Source organism: Haliaeetus leucocephalus, unplaced genomic scaffold (genome assembly GCF_000737465.1).
Source record: "Haliaeetus leucocephalus isolate CR32 unplaced genomic scaffold, Haliaeetus_leucocephalus-4.0 Scaffold495, whole genome shotgun sequence".
NCBI classification, from domain to species: domain Eukaryota; kingdom Metazoa; phylum Chordata; class Aves; order Accipitriformes; family Accipitridae; genus Haliaeetus; species Haliaeetus leucocephalus.
The window spans coordinates 298,854-322,588 of record NW_010972931.1 but is presented as its reverse complement, the minus strand read 5'-3'; the positions used below and the strand labels follow the sequence as shown (position 1 = coordinate 322,588).

The following is a 23,735-nucleotide window of genomic DNA, read 5'->3' as shown; positions in this document are numbered from 1 at the left end:
TCTTAGACCACATCTACATATTGCAGCCAGCTTTGCGCATGCACACACGATACACAGAAGACATTGCTAAACTGGAGTGAGATCAGTGGAAGGCCACCACAATGGTCAGGGCTGGAGACATGATGTGGGAGGCTTGTTGAGTGAGCAAGGCTTGTTCAGCCCAGGGAAAGGAAGGCTCCAGAGACAAAAACATCCTTCGAGGTTTTCAAGACTTGACTGGACAAAGCTCTGAACAACCTGATCTGATCTCACAGCTGGCCCTGCTTGGAGCAGGTGGTGCCCTAGGGACGTCCTGAAGTCCCTGCCAAAATGAATTATCCTATGATCCTATGAAACACACTGAACTTACTTCTCAGAAATGTTGGGAGTTTTTTGGACCTCATATAAAAACAGTAATTTTAGCCCCAGAAGAGTGGGAGACCAAGAAAAGGTAGGTCTTGAATTGCTGGGGACATTACCTTGACCTTTGAACAGTCCCTAAAACACAAAAATTGAACATGGCTTTTGGAGCCGTTAAGATATCTGAGGACAGGTAAGTTTTATTTAGAAATAAGAGATGACAGTGTTCTAAAATCAGAACAATCTTAAACATCAGAGCCCTACCAAAGGATGAGTCAAAATAGGAAGAGTATATTTGTGCACTGCAACTCTTCTGCTTAGGTCAGCAACCCTATTCACTAGTTTATCTAGTAGATAAAATAGCACAGCATTATTACTTTATGAGGACGAAAATGTCTTCTCACCTTGGAAATAACTATTTGGACATCAACTTCTGAACAGTCTTTCTTCTTTAAAAATTTAGAAAACTTAAATTTTAAAGAAATTAACTTTAAATTTTAAGAAAAACTGATATGAACAATTTACCATCATGAAATTTCCAGACACTGTGATCACCTTCTGCGAACTAGAAATCAAAGGAAACCTCTTTTAGGAATTTTTTTACATCTTAAAAATATCTGGAGAAACAGTATTATAGGTAAGTCAGAAGATTTCCATCAGTTCTTTTAGAAAGAGCTGTGGCACAGGGTCAAACTCACAAAATTTATGAAGATATCCCATGCAAGCTGTATCAAAATAATTGTCAAGATACATGCTGTGACCACCACCACCTCCAAACTAATTCAACTTAGCTTGATTTCGTATCTAGGCAATAAATGGTTTATACCTTCCACATGAAACTATTCATTTGTAAGTCTAGCAGGATGACTGAAAAATAATTCTTTCTTGCACAAAAACATTCAGGGAGGATAAGATTTTTATTCTACTGGGCTTCCAACTAAAGATGTACACTAAATGAATTCAATCTTTATTTAGATCTTAGTTCTTATGTTGTATGAAGTAGCAAAAAAGATAGGGCTGAAAGTCACTACAGAAACTTTTGCTTATTCCAAATATCGTCCTGAGCCAGAAAATCACAAGTTTAAAGATTCAGGAATGACAGATTCATCTTCCTGGTAAGAACTGGGAACACAAATGTGAGCACAGCTAGAAGAGTCCTGGCATTACTTTATGAATCAGTTAAGTTTTCTGTTTCTTTTGTGTAGCTGTTGCAACAGCTTTTCAAAGAAACTGTCTGCACAGTAGATCCTGTCTCGATAGAAAGGATTGGACCAGATCTCTGGAGGCCCCTTTCAAACCAAGAGCAAAGGAAAATATTATTTTTCTCTGTTTATATTCCTATAGCTGGTGAAAGGAAAAAAAAAAACAACACCAAAAAAACCCCCGCCACGCATGAGAAGAGCTGAATATCATAATATGTTCTTTTCTGAGATACCAGGGTAATTGGTTCCTGTGAGGAATTACAACTTTTATGGTGTGCTTTCTTCTTCTTATCCACTCGCCCACTGTCGTTTCTCCGCTACTTGTAGGACTTCTCTTAGCTAACTCCTAGAGAACCAGAATACCTTCAACTCCTATTCTAGCACAATTGACCACACTATCTAGTACATTTATTTTGCTAACAGGAGTTCAAGATTAGTGGGTAAAGAATTCACATGGAAGCAGCAAAGAATAAATATTTAACATAAACTAAATACAGGACTCTGTATCAATACTTAATTATGCAATACAAGCCACTGCAGATCATATTATGAATCAGAAATTCTAGATTTTGTCTATAAATCCCTTGGTTTTTTTATAAAAATGGCATACACATAAACCACTTAATATTCATTCACTAATTCAAAATAGCTATTAAAGCAGAGCTCCTGATACTTCATGTTTATTTATACAAGCCAGAACTTTTTTGTTCTTAAAGAACAAAAAATCCATACTTTTTTTTTTTTTTTTTTTTAGTTTTGTGCTATAGTCATGTGGAAACCTGTCGTGCAGTAATTCTCCAAAACCATTATGTGTTGTCCAGCTAAAGAAATTCAGAACAGAGAAATGAAATTGGGCTGTTTAAAAACATCATCTTCATCCTTGATACAATTTTCTGCATACCTCTCCCCTCACACAGAGGTATCCAAATTCTTTGTAATTATGGATATAGGCAGGAAATAGAACTGACTTGTCTCTTCCTTTGCATGAACTGGTTCACAAGTCAGCTTTATAGGCAACTGGTAGGAAATACTGTATTTATATCCTAGAGGAGAGCACATCACTTAGACTGAATGGATTCAGATATGCCTGTCAGAAGCATTCATACACTTCTAGTGTTGTAAAGGCTTTTATTACAGCTTGACCTTAATTGAAATGGTCATTAAAAAACGCAAAGTATCCTCCCAGTGCTAGCTTTTATAAAACGTTGCAATTGTTCTAAAAACAGACACAGACCATGCACGTCATGACATCATATTTGGTGATTTTGGGCCACTGGAACGACAAGAAAGAAGATTCTTTTCTTGCCAGGTTTACATGTACTGTGAAGTAGATTAATGATTTATTCCACCACTGTATATTGTCCCAACTCAGCAAAACACATATGCATAACTAACTTGAAGCCCGTGCTTCATCCCACTGATTTCAGTTCAATCTTACTATCATAATAAATGTTAAGATGAAGCACAACCAGAAGTTATAGGTTGACACCCTATGTTGAGCTTTGATTCACTATGAAAGAAAGGAAGACAGATGAGGTGTTTAAGTGAGACAGCAGGAGATAAGTAGTATTAGAGACCTAGACTTCAAGCTGCCCTAACCATTGCCTAAGTAATTTCTAGGCATATCACCTTACCATACATTTACTTCTACACAATGCAATGCAGCATTACACAAAGATTCCTGACCTATACCTATATGACCTAGGTGTAGTACAGAAAGCACAACAGTGAGGCTAATTACCTCAAATGGACCACTGCCCCAACACAGCTATGGTACTTTTTGCATGGCACCATCTGAGGTGTCTCTGCTACACTCTGCAATGAGTCACACAGACTTCTCTTTTGCCTCTACCTGTCTTTATATAAAGTCTAAAACAAAGCCAGTTTTAATTGGACATTTCTTATTACAAAATCTTCATTAATTGATGCTTTGTTGCTAGAAAATTCTCAAGAGCGCCAATGTCACAGGAGGATGAAGCAGCATTTCATAATCAGGTGCCAGCTCTAACACAATCAATATGCATGTTGTGGGTGTCATTTAATGTGACATTGTATTAAGAAGCATGGATTAACAAGCTAAATCCCTTCCTTCCCCTTATTAGTGCTGCTCAATGAACCATGTACCTGCACAATCATGTGAGAAGTGTGTGGCTGTTGCCTTTGCAGTCCCCATCCCTCCTTACCATCCAGCTCAGGGTAGTAACCCTGATTAAGCATAATGGTCATCACTGAAAATTCAACATTATCAGATCAGTTAATTTGTACTTTAAGCTAAGGTGGAAATTATAGTACCTCAAATATGTGTTAGTTCCAGTCAAAATATAACCATTTATAAACCAGTTTTCTTACAACTAGGTCAGTTTACTGTCCTCACATTAAATATTTGTGAAGCCTTTCTCTGAAATACACCAATTTTTTCTAAAAGGTTAGCTATTCCTGTGACTACTTGCTAAATCCCAAGGTTTAATTTAGGTATAACTAAACATCGAACTTAAGGACTGTTTTGCTAGACTGAGAATGAGTGACTTCATAGATTCACAAATGTTTCATAAACCGCTGGGATGAAGGGTATAGAGTGTATAAAGCAAAGACATTATCTTTCAAAAATAAATTCCACTAATCTCTACTTATTTGCAAAGCCACAGAATAAGAAATTACAACAAGTATTTTTATTTCTTTAGATCTCTCATGTGAATATGAGAGGACAATGTATTCTGCTTAGCGAGGAAAAGCTGCCTTGCACTTAGCACTGTTTGATATGTAAACAGGAATGAGATAAAGACAAAGCAAAACAGTTGACATCAATGAAGTAAACCACATTTACAGAACATGGTAATGTTTTTCTCTGAGGGAAAAGGGGCATGTTTTACTGCTTTTTTTTTCCTTTTTCCTCCAGCTTTTAAACCTATTCCAATCTGAACAAATTTTACATCCTTTGAACCATGCTACGCAGTAGCACTGAGCTGAAGTTACTGCTAACCATTTAAGACCACAGATTTCTGCTCATGACTAGTGCAATAAAGCACCAAAATGAGCATTTCAAAAATAGGAATAACTTTGTTAATGTCAAGAGGTAAAGTATCAGCACAAAATTAATAAATTTAACACTGCAGACAGATTTGGTGATAGCCAGAACACAGCTCTCACTTTTATTTTTCTAAACTAAGAAAATCACGTTAAGATATGTCTTTTGTAAACTGGTTTCAGCACAGAAAGCTTATATTAGCCTGTGTGTTGCTCAGTAAATAGTTTTGTCTTGACATTTACCTAAGACAAAATTTCAAATAGTTCTGTAAGTGTACTTGTACTATGAAGAACCTAAGTTTTTACAGGCAGTGGATATATTCAAATGGAAAGCAAAGAAATACAGCTTGGTCTTTACTCTCAAAATGCCAACTGTGTTTAGGCTAAGCTCAGGTACACTTTTTTTTTTAAAATTATACTGATATTCCCGTGGAACAGGTTTAAATCAGAGACTCAAGCCATCTGTTCCTACAATTACATAAAAATGTAAATCTAGGATAATTCCACTAAAGAAAAAAATGAATGCACAACAGAAGTGACTCAGAATTTTTCACACCTCTGGTGACATGAGAAGAAATAATAAAGGCAGTATACCTTGTAGTGCTGTTTCTCTGACTCATATCATACAGTATTTTATAGGACAGATGCACTTAGGAGATCGTAATTCTGTGAACTATCACTTTACAAGCATAATTTTGAAGTTGAATATACATTAAATAAGGAGCACGATGATGATAAAAAAGTAGCAAATATTGAGCACTGCTGAACATGTAAAGAAAGTAAGTCAGTCTGCCTGCAAGTGCAAACTGGTCCAACCCCTGTCCTGAAATGCTTCAGAAATTGTGTTTGAACTTTGCTCCTACAACCAAGAGTAATTTTGTATTCCTGTATTCAGACTTACTTTGGCAGTACTTGCGGGGTAGATGCCATTAAGTTTATGAGCCTCAAGGCACTTCTCCACCAGCATTTGCTACTTTTAAAATGCTGATTCATTAAATAAAGCTTACTGGGTTAAGAGCCACAGTATCAGATCCAACATTTTAAAAGTGCTCTGTAACTTTCAGCAGTATCCAGTTAAAATGTTGATAATATACTTCAAATTGTTTCATATAAACACTGACTGTAGTTCATGGATCAGTTTCAGACCAGCTGATTTACAAGAAGCCCTCTTCTTCCCCTACATGCAGGCATGGCCATGTCTATTCAGGTATGTATACTAAACAAGTAATTCTGAAGAGTAAGATCCCTTTAAAGCCCTTTAACTTTGCCAAAAAAAGTTAAGGCCCCTTAAGACACTAGTCACTCTAGTGACTTTTGAAATACTGCGAAATATACAGTATTTTCACAGGAATGAGACAATTTTATGGAGGATTAATATAATTAATTAATCAATAACAATTATTTACCCATTACGGGCTAAGAAAGTCTCACACCAATACAAGAATATGAGTTGGTGCGGTACCTAACTTTACCCACTTGTTCTACAAAGCAAGAATATTCTTCTTTCTACTTTAAATGGAGTAAATACATATGTATTTATGTATGTTATCTATTTAGCAATCAACCAGCCGCAATCATTAGTGGCCATCCCCTTAACGTAAGGAGAGGGTCCTGCTTTTTGCACAGCCAGCAAGCTACACGACGCTGAAGACAGGGCTCAGTTACGGAGAATTCACTGCTGCTCTCCCAAGCTCAGCAAGACCTGCCTTGCCTCTCCCTGTCCCAGGTGCGTTCCAGGACTGCCAAAACAGGAATAGGATAGATACGTATGTGTGTGTGCTTCTCGCATCTTCTCAGCCCTCCCACTAAAATCATGCCAGATAAAAGCTCACAAATGAACTACTTCCGACATTAAATCTCCCATGGTGTCTTCCATTGCCTCTCCTAAGGCAGAAACTACTAAAGATCCATAAGCTGTATGCTCAGCAAACCTGTAGTAAACTTTACAGGTTGCACATTGAAAACTCAACTCAAGGGCTGCATCTAAGCAGGTTACTTATGTGCTGAAGTTACACTGAAGTTACACTGTATTAAAGGAACTGGCCTTCCTAAATCAAGAGAATTTGCAGATTTACTTCAGTACTTTGACGGTTTGTGCATCCAAATAGGACAAAGAGAATCCCTGTTGAGTCTTACTGCTAAAATCCACACTGTGTTTACACATAGGGATTTGCAGTTTGTGCAATTTAGTTATGTAGGCAGGCTAGATTTGTATCCAAATAAATTGTTTTCTAAATAAAATAAAATAAAATAATATAAAATTAAATTAAATTAAATTTTAAAAGCACAGAAAAAAAATGATAGCCGAGTAAAATATACCTCAGAGTAGCCCTTTTTTTCCCCCTAAGATATAAGGCAAGGTGGAATGGGAAGAGATTGGAGAAGATTATAATTGCACGTTTAAAAAACAGGCTCCAGAGTAAACTACAGAACCATTGAATTTGTTAAGATGTTCCCATCTGTTCCAGTTTTGACTTAAGGACCAACCTAACTCCATAACATACTCACTGAAGTTAAGTTCAGCATAGTACATATTTTATTAGATGCTGCTCCATTTCTCTTAATTGCTACCTGGTTGAGGAATCCTCTTTAAACAGGGGATTAGGTCTGGAAATATGGCAAATATACGTCATGGAGATGAAAATATAGTGGGACAGCAATCCTCAGAGCATGATGGAAATGAGGAAAGGACTGCAGGTACAAGAAAGTACAGATACATCTCTAACAGCGAATCTGATTTCTCTAGCTGCACCTGAAACCAAAGACATAACTTATACAGAAGCAAACCCAAAGAAATACTCAGAAATATTAGGATAAAAATGTACACTCTCTAGCAGTAGCAGTTTTAACCCATCTGGATTTGGGACAGGAAAGTGATAGAAAATAAAGCCCAAGCGAACAATGATTTCAACAGAAAAACATATGAAAGAAGGTCCAGTATTCATTACTGGAAAATTTTAATGACATAAGACAGTCTCCAATTGTTTTCCAATGAATTATTCCACTAAATAAATTATTTTCCTATTTAAAAGTATCATTTTCATTATCCATTTTTACTGTGAAAGGCCACAGATATTTTTTTTTTTACAAGTGATTAGCATTGTTCTTAGTCTTCATAATCCTCATCTTGAGTGAACAAAACACATCATGAAAACTGGCATCAGTGTACCAGCGTCAAAATAAACACTGCAATTACTGTGTAAGTTTAATACTAAGCTGCAACACCAGCTTGGTAAACTGATTTCTACCCATTTAATGATTCGGTTATGTTAAAATTTCATAGAGATTGAAGCAGAAATTAGAAGGTGCCAGCATTTGTCATAAGCCATAAATTACACTTCTCTGTAATTATCGTTAAGAATGCAGTTTGTTTGTCAAATGGTATTTCTACATTGCTTTGGTGCCCTTTTCCATCATTTTAGTCAGCAGAAAATTTCTACTAAGTTTTTTATTTCAGAGGACTTTCTTGATTTGCATAGTTCTTTGCGCAAACTGGATTTGTTCTAACAATTTTTCTCACCCATATTACTACTATTCAAGAAATGTTGAAACTTCAGATCAGGTAAGCAGAGGCCTTACTAGCACAGACGGGTCACAGACCAAAGTCATAGAATCATTTAGATTGGGAAAGACCTTTAAGATCATCAAGTCCAAAATGGCGTGTCAGGAAACACCGAACCTCATACATGTTTCTTCCTTGAAATACTCTGAACTACTCCCATTCAGCTCTCCCCACGTGTCTCCTTGTCTGATCCAGAGTGCTGTTTGCACAGATCTGACAAAATACGGCCTTCCCTGGTTAGATAGGCTAATGTATCTGTGAAAATCATTAAGCATCCCCAAAGTATTTTACATCTGTTGGCTGCCAATCAAAGGTGACTTGAAACTATTGAAACTACACTTGTAACTATTTTTGTTTACTTTTGGTATCAACCACTAAGTACATCAAGCTTCATATGATTTATTTGTACTCTACTAAGCTGCAGCAGTAACACTTTGTGCCATGGTGCCAAGAGATGTGTCATAAACTAAGTGGAGATAGACAAGACCTATACGTAGAATAAACAAGTTCCAACGATCATCTGGGTGATGGGTGATTCAGTACAAGATATTCCTGCACTGTTCTGTCCTGCATTATATTGCATAAAATAATTTTAGAAGTCAGACTGTTGGAGCTGCCGTTTTTTGGAGCTGTATAAAACTGAGATCCTAACATCTTCTTGTCATTTAACATATTCAGAAGACTTCTATTGGTTACTTGTAGGCTTTAGACAAAACTCAGTTTGAGTAGTTATATTTTAACTACAAAAAAATCCATGTGCAAATCCAGCAGGAATCAAAGGGAACTGTGAATGGCACTAACCTGACACCATCACTCTTTAACCTGTGTAGAGGTCACTTTGAGATATGATTAATGAAAGAACTATGGGAAGAAAACTATGCTACACTTTGGGTTGACCTTGCCTGACTTTCCAGAGAGAGATGGCTACAGTACCTATCAAGTTACTCCAGTGCAGTGAAAAAATCAGGCTAGCTCAGGGAGCTCAGTGAAGACAGTAAGTTCAAACAACGGTGAGAGGTATCATCTCAGATCTAACATTAAGTTGAAATGAGCTGGGTTCAATGACTGGGGCTTCCGTAGGCCAATAGCAATTTCTTAAATGACCCATTCCTGACTGGAAATTCATCTACAGTAATTGTATCAAGATGATTCTAAGAGTGACTTTTGAAATATAAATTGCAGAACTATATTATCACTCTAGATTTATGTAATGTAATAGCTAAGTGGTTTCAGGAGCTGAATCCACTGAATCTCCCTCCACACATGAGATGATTAGCATCCTAGTAAAGTGCAGAGACATATCTTGTACTTAAACTAAAAGCCAAATGAACTCCTCTACCATTTTTGTAAGTGAGTAATCACGTCTACTTTTAAGCCAGGGTTTCTACGGCAATTTCATCCCTTGGAACTACATCCATTTTCAGTCTGACATGAAATACTGGTGGGCTGCCTAAACAGTCAGCACTGAATCTCTTCAACAGAGGACCAAATTTAACCTCAATATATATATAACTTCCACAGATCTCTGGAGATTTCTTTTTTCTAACAAAAGGTTGAACTTGGCCAAGAAACTTTAAGGTATAAGATGCTCATCAACAGAATTCACAACAAACTGGAAAGTCATCTGGTTCATATTATAATTATTTTTGCATTTTCTTTCTCAATTTCAAGCAAATTATTCCAAACAATGTTTATAGTATGTTTAGTTTTCAGTTAAAACTAAGACAGATATATGTTCTGTCTTCAGCAGACTCTATAGATCCCAGTGCTCTTTATTACCAAGTTTGTTTCTTTCTCTTGGATTAAACAGATTTCATTTTTTCCTGCCTCCTCCTCTTTATCTTTCATGCCACAGAGAGATTATTCTCCTCTTATTTTCTGCATGTGTTTCCATATCATGCTCACCCCAAAGCAGACAAGAAAGACAAAGCCTCTCTCAATCAAAGAAATAGCAAATGGTATCATGCCAAGTCAAATGAAGTAAATGCAAGTTTGTGGATTAAAACTAAACATGCAGAAGTAAACTCACTAGGGCTATAAAAAGGCAAAAGTCGAAGTGGTTTTATATGGTCTGATGTGATTTTTTCTGTTCTGAACTGCTCATTGGCACCAAGAGAATGTAAAACACCAAAGATCACCAGATATCTGAGTTCCTTTAGGACAATACAGAAATACAAGGAGGAGTGCCGTAGCTCTACTGTACCACTCTAAACATTAAATTTACTCCTGAAAAAACATATTTGTTCATTTACACAGTCAGTTCTATATCTTCAGCTTGTTAGAATTATGACGGACAGAAGAACAGTTGTTGAGAAGCGAGGTAATTGTAATGAATGATTTCTTTACCTCTGAGAGTCTGCCAGTGGAGTGCTGTACATACTCTGCCACTATTCAATCAATATGTATGAAGAATAATACAATGAAGAGGGGATTGTTAACATCAAATGAAAGAAAATACCCAGAGGAATATGAGTTTCAGATTTACACTCTTGAACAAAGCAGAATTTCTATAGCATTTATTCTGAAAGCCAGACAAATAACACGTCCACTTGGGACCAAGACACTGAGCTAAGTCTCAGACTTACTTTACCACCTTTACTTTGTTAAATAAAAAATTATTCTTGGATTTCATGTAAATTAATGATTATTAAACATAATTGGAGCTATACTTTCTTAAAGGATCCTTTGGGAATAAAACAGTAATGTCAAAAGCAGCTAATGTCAAAACTGGAATAAATAAATTAAACATCAAAATCCAAAGCTAAAATACCTCTGCTTTCAAGTAGAAAACTACTGTTTGGGATATCTTGACATGTAATTAGAAGGCAAGTGTGCAGGTGTGTATGTAATGAACCCTGAATTCAACTGCACAGCCAGATACTCAAAACAAATATTGTGAAATAAAGTTAATAACATAGAGGTATACCTTATGCATGAGGTGTAGGTATCTGCAAATAGAAAAATAACCACTTAATTTGCAAAATAAAGCAGATGACACACACGAATATTTCAGTTTTGTTTTGAAAACCTAAGCTGTGATCCTGATTATATCTTCTGTAATTGAAATGCTAACCTCCTAGTAATGTATCTTGTAGGACACTATCCACAAACATCTCAGAAAGAGGGGTTTTAAGACACAGGAAATGCAGTCAATTTTCAGAAAGACACTGTATAATATTAACTTTAACACTGACACTATTGTTAGTTATTTCCTGAATATTAAGGTGCACAGTGATGATCTTAGGGAGGAAGTTTTTTAGTCTGCATGGTCCAGTCATCATACCCACCCAGTTAAAAAATACTGAAAAATTTATTAGCTTCTGTACGCTAATAGGCTGCTTAGGGTTCCATCTAATTTTCATTAAAACATGAGAGACTAAGCCTAAAATACAACAGACTAAGCCTAAAAACTTAGCTGAACAGAAGTGAAGTACATGAGTAAGAAAAATGAGATGAATTAGACCACAGAGTAACACTTTAAAAAATCAACACTGGATGCAAAAAAACCCAAACTTAGTTATGCCCTGTTGTATTTTTCGATCTCTGAAGCATCTGAAAACATGTATTGTAAAATGTTACGTTAGAATTAGATAAAATTAGTTCTGGTTTATCAGTATCATTTTAAAACATGAAGATGTATCTTAATACAACATATATTTTCTGGTGTCCAAGCTCAACAAAACTAAGTTAGTCATGATTACTATCCAGCATAACAAATCACACACATCAGCCATTTACTGGTGTTGCCTCTCAACTCCTCCTTCTTTGAAGTGTCACTGATGCTTGAAGATCATTCTCCATGAGATTAATGGAACACAAATTTCAACAAAAAAATAGGACAAGAAAAAGAGACCTAAGGAGGAAAAAAAAAATATGTTCCTTTTGGTTCAATTCCTGTTCATTTCGGGGGGGGGGGGGGAAGAAAAAAACAAGTTGAATAATCTCATGAACCCTATTTACTCAGAAAGCCTGCATGAATGAGGAGAACAAAGGAAAATTAAAGAAGGTAAGAGTACTGGGGTAAAGACAGTTACCAGTTGAAATAAAAGGGAAGTGGAGGCTGAACTTACGAGAGCAGGGAAAAACACATTAAAGAGAACAATGTGAAAGTGCATTTTGCTGGAATATGCATATGTTATACATGCAGTAAAGAATGCTCAACCTCAAAAAAAAAAAAATCACTGGAAAAATTCAGACATCAGTAAATACAGGGTTAAACAGGAAAAGAATAAATGGCATGCAGCAAAAGTAAACAAAACAAAACAAAAGCAAAAGACAACAGAGAAAATTTAGACAATTCTTTTGATATTGAAATTATTCCAGGTTACATAGATAAAAAACTCACTGAAGCAAGTTTAAACCTGCTCCAGAATCTCAGACAAATGTATCTGCTTCTCCTCTCTCCATTACCTTCCTAATAACTAGCTGGTGTCGTTTAGCTGTCAGACCTCACTGGAATCTAAGTAAATGAAATTGCCTCATTTCATTCGGCATCTACAGATCTTGTCCTTACAATAGTACTACTGGTTGCGAATCAGATTTTCACAGTAGTATTGTATGAGGACAGCTAAGAATCAAGCATTTACAGTTAAAGCTTTTCACTAGACAGCTGAAATGCAAGTAAATCATATCAGGAAGATGTAAACTGATGGAAGTGTATGATTTTTATGTTATTTGCTACCATGTACTTTTAAAAAAAAAACAAACCACCAAACCAAACTATTTTCACTTTTTGTACTAAAATAATTTCCAGCAAAATTAACTGAGAGTTAACTCCCTCTGTTTTTGAAATCTGTGTTTGAAACTGCGTAACTGGATCTTCACATTACTCCACTGTTTAGAAAGTTTGTTGAGCATGCTTGAAAAGTCTTTACACCCCAATGGTCCTTTGCTGTCCAGGCATGCTAATACACACAGCTTGCACTACATGTATCCCATTGTCTTGTAAGTGTTAATATATTTAAAATGCAAGCTTTTTGGAGAAAAGGAATGTACTGCATGTAATCAAGTTAGGACAGGAAAATTTGCACAGTACTAAAAAAATACAGATTTACTTGTTCAACCAGAACTTGAATGTTTGTTTCCAATTTAAGAGACGTTTGGAAGAGAGAACATGGAAGAAGCAGAGAAATGGAAAAAAAGGTGAGTGTAAATACATTTGGTATGTCTATATATGTGCGTGCACACACAAATTCAAGGTGTATTACTTTGAGACATCTGAGATATAAGAAAGTAAAAAAAACACATTGCCTTTGAACCTCTAAGAAATATTTTTTAAATTCTGACTCCAGAAAATGTACCATAAAATCTTATTTCACAATAATCTAAGCTTTACCTCTAAACCCCTCAGCTGTTATGCAAAATGTTTACAAGCAGGGGAAAAAAAAAATCAATTGTATTAGATACAAAATTGAATTTAGCTTGGATACCCAAAGACAAATAACTTTTTCTCAGAGTGCACCAGAGTTATTTTTGGCAAAATAAAGTTTTTTCTAGAATAATTCCAGTAAATAATTTGAAAATTAACTTTCTACTTAGCATTCATTACAAAAGGAATATGTTGAAGTAAGATAATAGCAACATGATAAATTTCAGACACTGCCTTTCAGAATCACCCAAACATAGTCATCCAGTCTTTAAAATTCCTTATCCTCTGCAAAATATCAAAGGCGCTTCTAATTTTTTAAGGTCTCAGTTAGTATCTTGGTAGGGTGGTCGGTCAGTGCTAAGTACAGGAAAATGAACATAAAGAAAGTAGAAACAAGTGATAAGTTATCTGCATGATTTAATGCAAGCTAAAAAACAGGTTGGGAAAGGAAAAAGAAGTGGGAGACTGATACAGGTTTTTCCTCTTCTTCACTCATGCCTTTACTAAGAACTTAATGCTAAAAGATCCATGGCAGAAAAATCTTAGGGGTGACAGACAAACAACAAATCATTAGCTTAATAGTTGCCACAAAAGCTGCTGTATCTTGGAAGTGTTAATTAAGTACAAGTTTACAGGCAATATGCTAAAGAAAATACACACATTGAAGAAAATATACATATGCAAAGGAGAGCAATTAATAGAGAACTTTGAAGATTTAGCTGTTCATTGATAATGTGGGAAAAAATTAGATTTTCCCTAACTCTCATTAAAAATTGATGAAGGATCTTTCACGTTTCATGTGGGTGCCTTGAATGCCCTCTGTCCCTCTCAAGGGTTTCGCTGCCTGGGATGTGCAAGAAGCCTTGTTGGGACCCCCTTGTTTCAGGAGCGGCTCTGAGCTCAGGCACTGAGCCTTGGTGCTGGCCCGAGCTGGGGTCAGCCATGCCTGTGTCCAGCCACAGACCCCCCAACACGGGCCAACATTCCAGCCTGGCCTTGGCCTGTCCCCATTCCCATGGCCATACCCAGCCCTGGAGGGTACTGCAGGGATGTGCCAGGAGGGTGAGGGTCCTGCCTCCCTCCCGTCCCCCCTGCCCACGCAGGGCAGCACCTGCTCCGGCTTCTCTCTGGCCATTACACAGAATTGCCTGAATTCTGGAAATGGTACTGGAAACTCACAACTCAAAGGAGCCCCAGCAAAACCGTCGCTAGCATTTGAGAAGGATTTTGAAGTTCAGAAGTCTCACCCAGTATGATTTCCCTATTTGCGCAGAAGAATTAAGAAGGGTTTCAGCCAAGAAGAATTAGAAGGACTTGACCCTCGTGGCCATTCAGCTGCAGGGACGGTAAGCCTAACATCTCCTATACAGCTTTTCTCTCCTCCTGTGCCCACACCTCCCACAATGGAAAAGTGAAACACAGCTGAGGAACCTCTGAGTCTGATGTCGACCTTCCTCCTGAATTTAAATGCATTGAATGCCACTTTCCTGATTGCCTGGAGCTTTAGTCTGTCAGCAGGATTTTAAAACAAAGTTGATCCTCAACAGTGAAGATCATGGAGCCTCAACACTAGACTTCATTGGGGCAAGACTGAGAATTCTGGTACAAATGCTGAGTTTCAGCACACAAAGTCTAACGGCAGTTTGATAAAGTGATGTAATTTGGCACCTCACATAGAAACTATTATTTTAGCAGGACTACCACCCATGGGAGAATCTGATGTAACGCTTCCAGATCTAGTTATTTCATTCACAGTATTTAGATCCAACCAATTTTGTAAGACAAGTCTAACACTTGTTTGGATTTTCCTCTAGTCATCAGACACAGAGATCAACAACAGCCAATTTGTGAAGCAAAGGGATCAGAACGGTACTGTGTAACCACCTCTGTCAATTTTTATGGACACAGCTGGGCTTTATGGGGGTGCTGAAAGTTTAAATCAAAGTGAACATCTACGAGGAAAGAAGTGATCTATCAGGCTTGAATACAAGGAAAGAGCATGGAACATCAGAGGACTGGAACACTCCTAAAATGTCTATTTTTCCAGTTATGTGGGACTAATTATAAAAACAACTTATCTCTGTGAATTTACCTTGTATCATCAGACTGCCGCAGCTACGTTTGTAGACAAATGGCACAGGTATGGAAAACTGTTAAGTTCTTTTCAAGATTGATATTTCTTTCTGTTGCATTTTAAGTGAGAAAATAATCTAATGATTGGGAAAAAAAATGGTATCCAAAGATAAAAGGAAAGGAAAGAAAGACAGAGGGCATGGAAACATGCAATGTCTTCCTGGCTTTATATCCACAGCAGTTAGAAAACAAAGAGGCTGCCTGTAAGTATGCTGAATTGGGGAAAGTTTTGGTAACTGGCCACTCAAAGTCTTGAAAATTCTCATCTTGAGCTCTTCTGCATGAGGGAAAGGAAGAGCAGGGATCAATATGGATGATGCTAGAATTATCACCATTTTCCACACAATGTATTAGTGCTTGTTAGAAAAGATGACGACTGGAAACACACAGAAAAATCAGACATAAGGCTTTGCACTTAATGCCTCTGAAGATTGTCTATTGGGATCTTTTCTATACCATTCACTTAACCATACTGTAATTTTTAAGCCCTTTTTGAAGACCAACCTTATAATTTAGAGTGGGGAATGATTTCCTCAGCGATCAAGCAAAGTGGTTCTGATCAGTTCAGACTTCAATGAGAAATTCAATCACTTCACTAAAATTACTACTTTATACATGAAATTAATGGAAAGTTGTGTTATTGACAGTGAAGAGGGCACCTGCGCTGAAAAACTGTGAAAGAAGATACATCCGTTCTGTTAACTGATCTACAGCTATCGTTGCGGAGGGGTTTCACTGCTTTTTAAGGAGTGGGAGAAACAGCACAGGCAGAGAGCACACACTGCAGTGCATGTCATTGTTCTGTGGGAGGAAGGAAAGTTTTACACATCTGGGAACAGCAGTCTGACAATGCAACACAAAATGCACTCCCTGACCACAGTCCAGCTTCTGCATAAATGTGTATATTAACACTTTCCCCAGCTTGAAGTTGTTTAGTTTTACACATACAGCTTATTTATAAGCAGTATAATTCAACCTACAAATGCTGGGTGACATTACAAGGGAGGACTAAAAAAACATCTGTCAGAATCACCTTGCAATACTGAGAGCACTGTATCAGTTTGCCTACACTACCAAAAGCCGTAACCGTACAATCAATTAGGAGAACTAGCAATCTTGTTTAAATTGAAAATGGTGACATCAAGTTGAACAGCTGCCAAACCCACCATCATTTCTGAAACCATTTTCTAGAGTTAAGTAGCCTTAAGCTGTATTTCTAATATACATATACAAATGTAATGACATGGTTTTTAATGACAGTATGTTTGAGTATCTTAGATAGACATACTACACAAAGACGTTCTTCTATTGTTATATATACACTACAGCTTTGGAATATGAATGCTAACATGAAGCAATTGGTCCAAAATAATAAAAGTAGGTCTTTCCACTTTTTTCAGTAAGACTTTTTCCCACATTTTTTCTTTGTTGTCTTTCTGTTCTCTCTTTTTGTCTGCTTTTTTCACCAGAGTTGAAGACTGTTTACAAGCTGATCTATCACCATTGTCAGCTCTCTTCTTTGCCCTCTTTTTCACTTTGGTTGCAAGAGTAATCACTAAGGTACCACCTACTGTAACTATGAGGCTAAACTTAATGTGCTAGAAAAGCTAGTACATACTCTTATTATGAGGCTAAAATTCACATGCCAGAAAAGCAATGCTTACAGTAATGAACTCTACCTGCACACAGCAAAAAAAAAAAAAAAAATCAAGAGCAAATTAAGAATAAAACTTCAAATCTCTAATCTCTCTGCATTACACATCATCATCAAGATAAAGTTCTGCAGTTCTTTTGAAACACACCAAGTTAATAGAAATCTTGGAAATTTTGGTCAAGTATCTGCTGATACAAATCAGCTTCTGAATATAATGAACACATGGGAGTAGTTGTTGTCAATCAAAAAGCCTCAACTTGCCCTTTCAAGACTCTCTCCATTTCTGACATGCTTCCCCTGCTCAATCTTGAAAAATGATCTTACCTTTCAGGAATTGCTTCTGTCTCTATCCATCATGATCCACATGCAGATAGGGTGGGAGACATATTCACTCAGATCCCTCCCTACATAGATTTAGATGGCTTGCTACTTAGATCCTAGCTGTATACAGGTTCATTAGAAAGTAGCCAGCTATTTGTCTTCATACGATGCCCTAGCAGTCATGTTTGCAAGAACATACATTTAAGTTTCTGAGCTCAAGCTCCCTCTGAGGACGGCATTAAACACCACAGAATTACAACCTAACAACTCCCCCTACATATTGGGGTGAAACCCCAGCCTTACTGAAACTCTCAGTGACTCCAAAGGGGAGGGATTTCCCCTTTTAGTTATTTACAATAACTCTTAACCCAGGATTATATACTGCTTAATACATGAACTTCCTCGCACATTTTACAGCATCGAGTCTAAAAATAAACACTACTGACAATACTATTTTGACTCTTAAAGGTACTTTTATCTAAAATGAGAATGAAAAAACAATGCTACATCTCATTTCTCATATAGCAATGGCTTAAGCAAGCAAACAATGAAAAAATAGGGGTATCTTGTGATCTTAACAGCCATTATTTACTAAGATTGTTCCATCTTCTACATAAAGGTGCAATATTAAACAACGCAAAGAAAAATAATCAAAAAAACAGTTGGACATAAAACACCTATAGTTTCAAAAGAGCTGTTATCTAATTAATTTTACTATTAGAGTCAAGATTACACTTGCTTAAAGAAAACATGACAAATTCACGTTACCAGAATGATATGATGTCATCAAAATCTGACTAAGCCAGAAATCATGAATTTATAAGAGGCCAAATCCTGCCTTCCTGATTCATGTACGAGTTTGATGCAGTAGATATTCACCCCTAGTTTACCTCTATCAACCAAGAAAGATCTAGCCCACTGAACTACAACACTCGGGAGTTTAAGGTAAGAAATATTTGGCCCAAACTCTCTCTCAATAACACAAGATACAATCTACTCTATGTAGCCAAAGCAAAGCTTTATTGATAAAAGCAGCTTTATGCAAATGGTCAGCTATAAATTACTTCTAAAGCTTTGGCACTGCAGTGTTCAGGCATCTATTTAGAAATACTATTTTGTTCTTTTTGGATGCTTATCAGATACCTTATCAGATAAAGCTTTGTTCATATTAATCTAATTATTCATGTTTTTGCTAAGTTCTTTCCTGTTGGAGCTTCTTGCAAAGTGACTGCAAACTGTTTCATTGTCTGAATAAACTGAGTGACTCCAAACAACTTTTTCTAGAAGAGGAATACATTAATGATTGGGAGCTCAGAATCCTTTTAGTCTTCAAAGCCTTCAAAGGATTTAAAAAATAGAATTTAACTCTTCCCCTTCCCCCCTTTGAAGTGGGCCAATTTTAGTAAAGCAACTTAGCCTCAGGTTTCTTCAGAGCTACTGCATTACACTATTCTGTCCAATACCAGAAGTACTAACAGCTTAAAACATTACCAAACAACGGTAGTCTGAAAACTTGTGTTTAAGAAAAAATCAGAACCAAGTGAAGTTTTTTCTGCAAAAATTAATGTGGTATCTTCCTATTTACAGGCCCCAAATCTAGAACTACTATTTTATTCAAATACTGGCCAGAGTGGAAGACAGAAAAGTTGAGAGAAAAATCCATGGGAAAAAGGCTTAGATATTAAAAACTCAAAACATTCATTTTACATAATTTTAATGACTGTTGATCTTTTTACACTTACTCACTTTACTCATCATAAACTTAGCCAATTTAAGAGCAAATAGGCGTCTCTCATTTCAGTGATACTTCTTAGGAAAGACTGAAGAAAGAAAGGCAAATGATCTAAATCAGGAATATGTTTTCATTCCAAAAGAATGTGAATTAATAAATTTTGAGATAGTCCCAAATTTTCCTGTAAACCCCAAAACTTCCACTTATATTAAACATTTGGAGTGTATTCAGCCTTAGACATACTACATTTAGGTGTCTGTACACAGCTCTTTATATTTAAGCTCTTACTATTAAAGGGGATGTAGTCAGCACAGTTTATGAAGCCACAAACGTGGTTCAGTTCACCCCAAAGCACACATCTACATGTAACTATATAGAGCTGAGTAAGGATTCAGTCTCCTCTGACTGCAAATGAGAGCCAAGGCAACCAGCTCATGTGGAGACACACACAAAGACCTCATTTTAGGTGTTGGGTGTTGAATCCTATCCTTGGTTTCAAAGCAGTCAAAACTTTGTTTCTGTTTTTCTTAATAATATGAAGTAAAGTAAATTCAAAATGAAAACAGAAGTATCAGTTGTATATAGTGACATTTCATAAAAATTGACATATTCCATAATAAAAGTCTAATTTTAATAGAACAGCTTTCCTGAAGACAAAACATTTCATGAGGGGGATAAAAAACAACCAGAACAGACCTACTCTAGTCCACAGAAAACAAAAAAATAACTAAGGAGTTTCCTTCCTTTTTCTCCTTTAAGGCAATAATCCTAATGGATATAATACTCTAATCTTGTTAGGAGAGTGTACATGTACTCCAGAATTAAATCCTCATGAACAGGTACTCAATAATAAATAATTCTGGAGCTCACTGAAAAGTTAGAACACAAATGTTAACTACTGGAGGAAGGACCTCAACAGCAAAGAGACACTAAAATAAGAGAAAAATTAATACTAAATATAAAGTTGTTTTCCTACCTGTGTGCAGACAAATTACTGAGGTACAGGGTGTATTTTTCTTCAGCAGACAGCCCATCCATCATCAAGTAAAACACACGAAAATTTCTCTGGTTGAGAGGCTGCATAATGACACGAGACTTCTCCAACATGTATGTATAAATCCTAGCTGATTGAGAAACAAACAAATAAATTCATCATTATACTGATTGCTCTAAACATGTATTTTAAACCATTCACCACTGCAACAGTGAAGAATAAACAATATTTCTTATAAAATGGTCTAAGGTGAGCATTCAAAAATACTACTATTCATTCTACCATGGTTTTCTATATAAATCACATATAAAGCCCTAATTCCATTAAAATTAGTGGAACAAATGTCTTACCGTACTTACTTACTGTCTTACATTATCTTTAAAATTACTCAATTTTAAAGATAATTATGTTGATTTGTACTCTATTTGAGGAACCAGCTGTTGTATTTGGCAAGACTTTCTAAGAGACAAGCTATCAGTCATCTCACTGAAGTGTAGCCATCTGAGCATTGGCATCTATTCTAAGCTTCTTCTCAATGGAAAGAGAAAGATGCAAGACAGATTCAAGACATCTTGGAAAAAACACCCTTGGAATCATTTCCTCTTTCTCTGTTGGTAATCAAGAACACTCAGAATAATAGTTTAGATGAACCACCTAACTTCCAGATGGCTACAAACAGACAAATCCTCTGCAAAACCAGTCATCAACAAGCTTGCGAACATGTGCCTGGAGAAACACGGGCAACTCAGAAGGGCTACAATGAGCTGGCCAAACAAGAAGCCATGTGAATCAGCACATCTGGGAAGAAGGTGAAGGAGGATGAACCTGACCACGATTTGACTACAGAAATGCTGATTATAGGATCATACATAACCTCAGGCCCACTAAGGTTCTGAAAGAGGCAGAGCACAGAAGCAAAGGAAATACTAGCCTCTCAGGTCCATTCACCTGCCTCACCAGATTACAGGCATTTTAGAGGTATATTTGAAGAGACAGAGGGATATTCACCCTGTTGGGCAGGTTACTCTTCAGCCCTCCACTGAGTGTACACCACCATGCAGTTCCAGATGCAGCAGGCTAAAGAGAACAAGGGAATGCCTAACAGTAGCTAGAGGTCAGGGCCCTCCCTGTGAGCTGATTCCAGTTCCCACTTACCCCACTGTTTGTATACTTTATCTCATCATTGCTCAGATACTAGCCATGGTGCAAAGACCAGAAGCATGTCCCTTCGCACACAACTGAGCACCCCCACGGCTAGGATGCAGTACATTCTCTTGCAGCTTTATGCTTTTCAATCTCTGCAATATGGCAGAGCTTTCATGGGGTCTTAGAGAGCATCCTTACCCTGGAAAAGACTGTTGAGTTTAGAGGATAAGGTGCGCTTCTCAGCAATGGGCGAGCTGTATTTTTGAAACCCTGTAAACAGAGGATATTAAACCATAGCTTCCCATTGTCTGGAAGACAACCAACTCATCTTAGACTCCTTCCTTTATGAACTAGTTCTTGAACATTCAGTGATAGAAAATACTGGTACATGCATCCTGCAGCACAGTAAGTATGTTCTCTAAACACATACCATTTTTGAGACAATCATGGGTTTTTTTAGGATTTTTTTTTTGGTTTTACTTTTTTTGAAGCAAGCTGGGATTAGGCATAAAATAGCACTGAGTTATTTGGTGCAGTCAAAACTGTTGCATTTCTAGGCATATGCAGAAGCACAACTTCAGATGCCTGAGACCTGAAGTTTGAAGGCTTAGTGGGAGTTTAAAGACTTCTGAAGATGGGGATAGTTGAAACAGCATTTTCAGAACCAGTTTTGGACTCAAAGATATCGCCCTATGCAATATTGAGCAAAGTTATGCAGATTAGATCTTGCATGCGAGAGTGTGTATCAGAAGCACAGTAGTTGCATTAGCCTAATGGCTAGGCTAGAAGTCAGAATGTCATGCTCCTGCCACCATACAGCTGCTAATATCCACAGTAGCTCATTCAGAGCTAGCCTGGTTATTGCTATACCATCTGTATTTGGTAATTATATTTTAATTTTCACCTAAATATCTTCCTGTCTTTTGGAGAGCTCTAAATTCCTGTCTAAACTGTTAAATTAAACACAGCAAACTTGAAGTTACTTGAAGCTGTGTGTATGGGGGAATGCAGCCTGTGAGAACATGCTTGAAGGACAGTGTACAGTGGAGGGAAACAAAATCAGTGAATCTTGAACATATCATTTTGAGAAAGGTCTCAGCAGTTAAATGCTGTCCCTGAACTAAGCGTAACTATGCATGGTCTCAGCAAGTGCTACTCTGCACAGCCCAAACCATCCCAGACACATCCCAGTTAAGCAGTATGGAAGGTCAGTGGTACACAACCCAGGGGCATCTTCCACCCTTTCTTTTATTTAACAGAACAGGCGTGGCCTGACACATGTGCTGGCAACCAAAACCATGACTGGGATTCTAGCTCCAGAAGAGACAGCAGGACTGACAGAGAAGGGTTGTATGGCTGACTTACCAAACCAAGGGGACATGATCTACCCCTTTTGTCCATCCTACAAAAAAATTAGAAGTGAACTCCTGCTACTATGGAACCTATACTATGAGAAATTGTGTCTCAGCCATCTAGCCCTCTGTTGTTATGCTATGGAAAAAAGAACTGTGCTGGAAGTAAAAGGGCACACTTGGGAAGTCATTAAGCTGGTAGCAGGATATGTTTCTGGCTCCAGTAACTTTGCAGCACACTACAAATTGAAGCAATGCAGCCTTAAGCTATCGTGGCAGGACTGGCCCAGACACACACTTTCATCAGAATCAATCATTACCTGGCTGCAATTCCTACAGGGTAAAATAAAATAGATGAACCTGAAGGATGCTTTCCATCTTCTATTGTGCTTGTAACTTACTTATCAGTAAAACTAACCCTACCATCAATTAACTTGAAAAGAGGCCATTACTAACCTTTAATCACTTTTTTGTGTGCAATGATCTTCACTGAGGCTTTCATAACTATCACTTAGGTGTTTTTAACATTCATTCATTAATAAAAGCAAGAAAAATGTTACTGGAGGTCATCTATCTGATTAATTAATACATTTAACTTCAACAACAGGCAACACCACTTATTTAGATGACACAAATTAATTCAGCCCTTTTCAGGTACGTCAAGTCACCCACTTTAATAAGGCTAAATACAATTCATCTCAGTTAGCATCTCCAGCAATGGGAAGAGCTGTTAAGAAAAGTCGAGCTTCTGATCAGCAAGAATCAAACAGAGCACCATCTTAATGGACCTACAGGAAGAAAACCATTAGGGCAATACGCTTTTCTACAAAGTGAAATGGTACGTTCATTAACCGATGTGTGAAATAAAGGGAAAAATAGTAGAGTTCCAGAGCAAAGTCTGCCATTTT

General features: G+C 37.1%; 1 protein-coding gene across 1 annotated transcript in view; it reads right to left on the bottom strand.

The window, feature by feature from the left end:
• MYO16 (myosin XVI) overlaps nt 1–23,735 on the bottom strand; it is a 305,367-nt gene that overhangs the window by 133,920 nt on the left and 147,712 nt on the right. Inside the window, exon 16 of the mRNA XM_010575622.1 lies at nt 20,312–20,459. Within this exon, the coding sequence (XP_010573924.1) occupies nt 20,312–20,459 (148 nt within the window). The remainder of the gene's footprint in view (nt 1–20,311; nt 20,460–23,735) is intronic.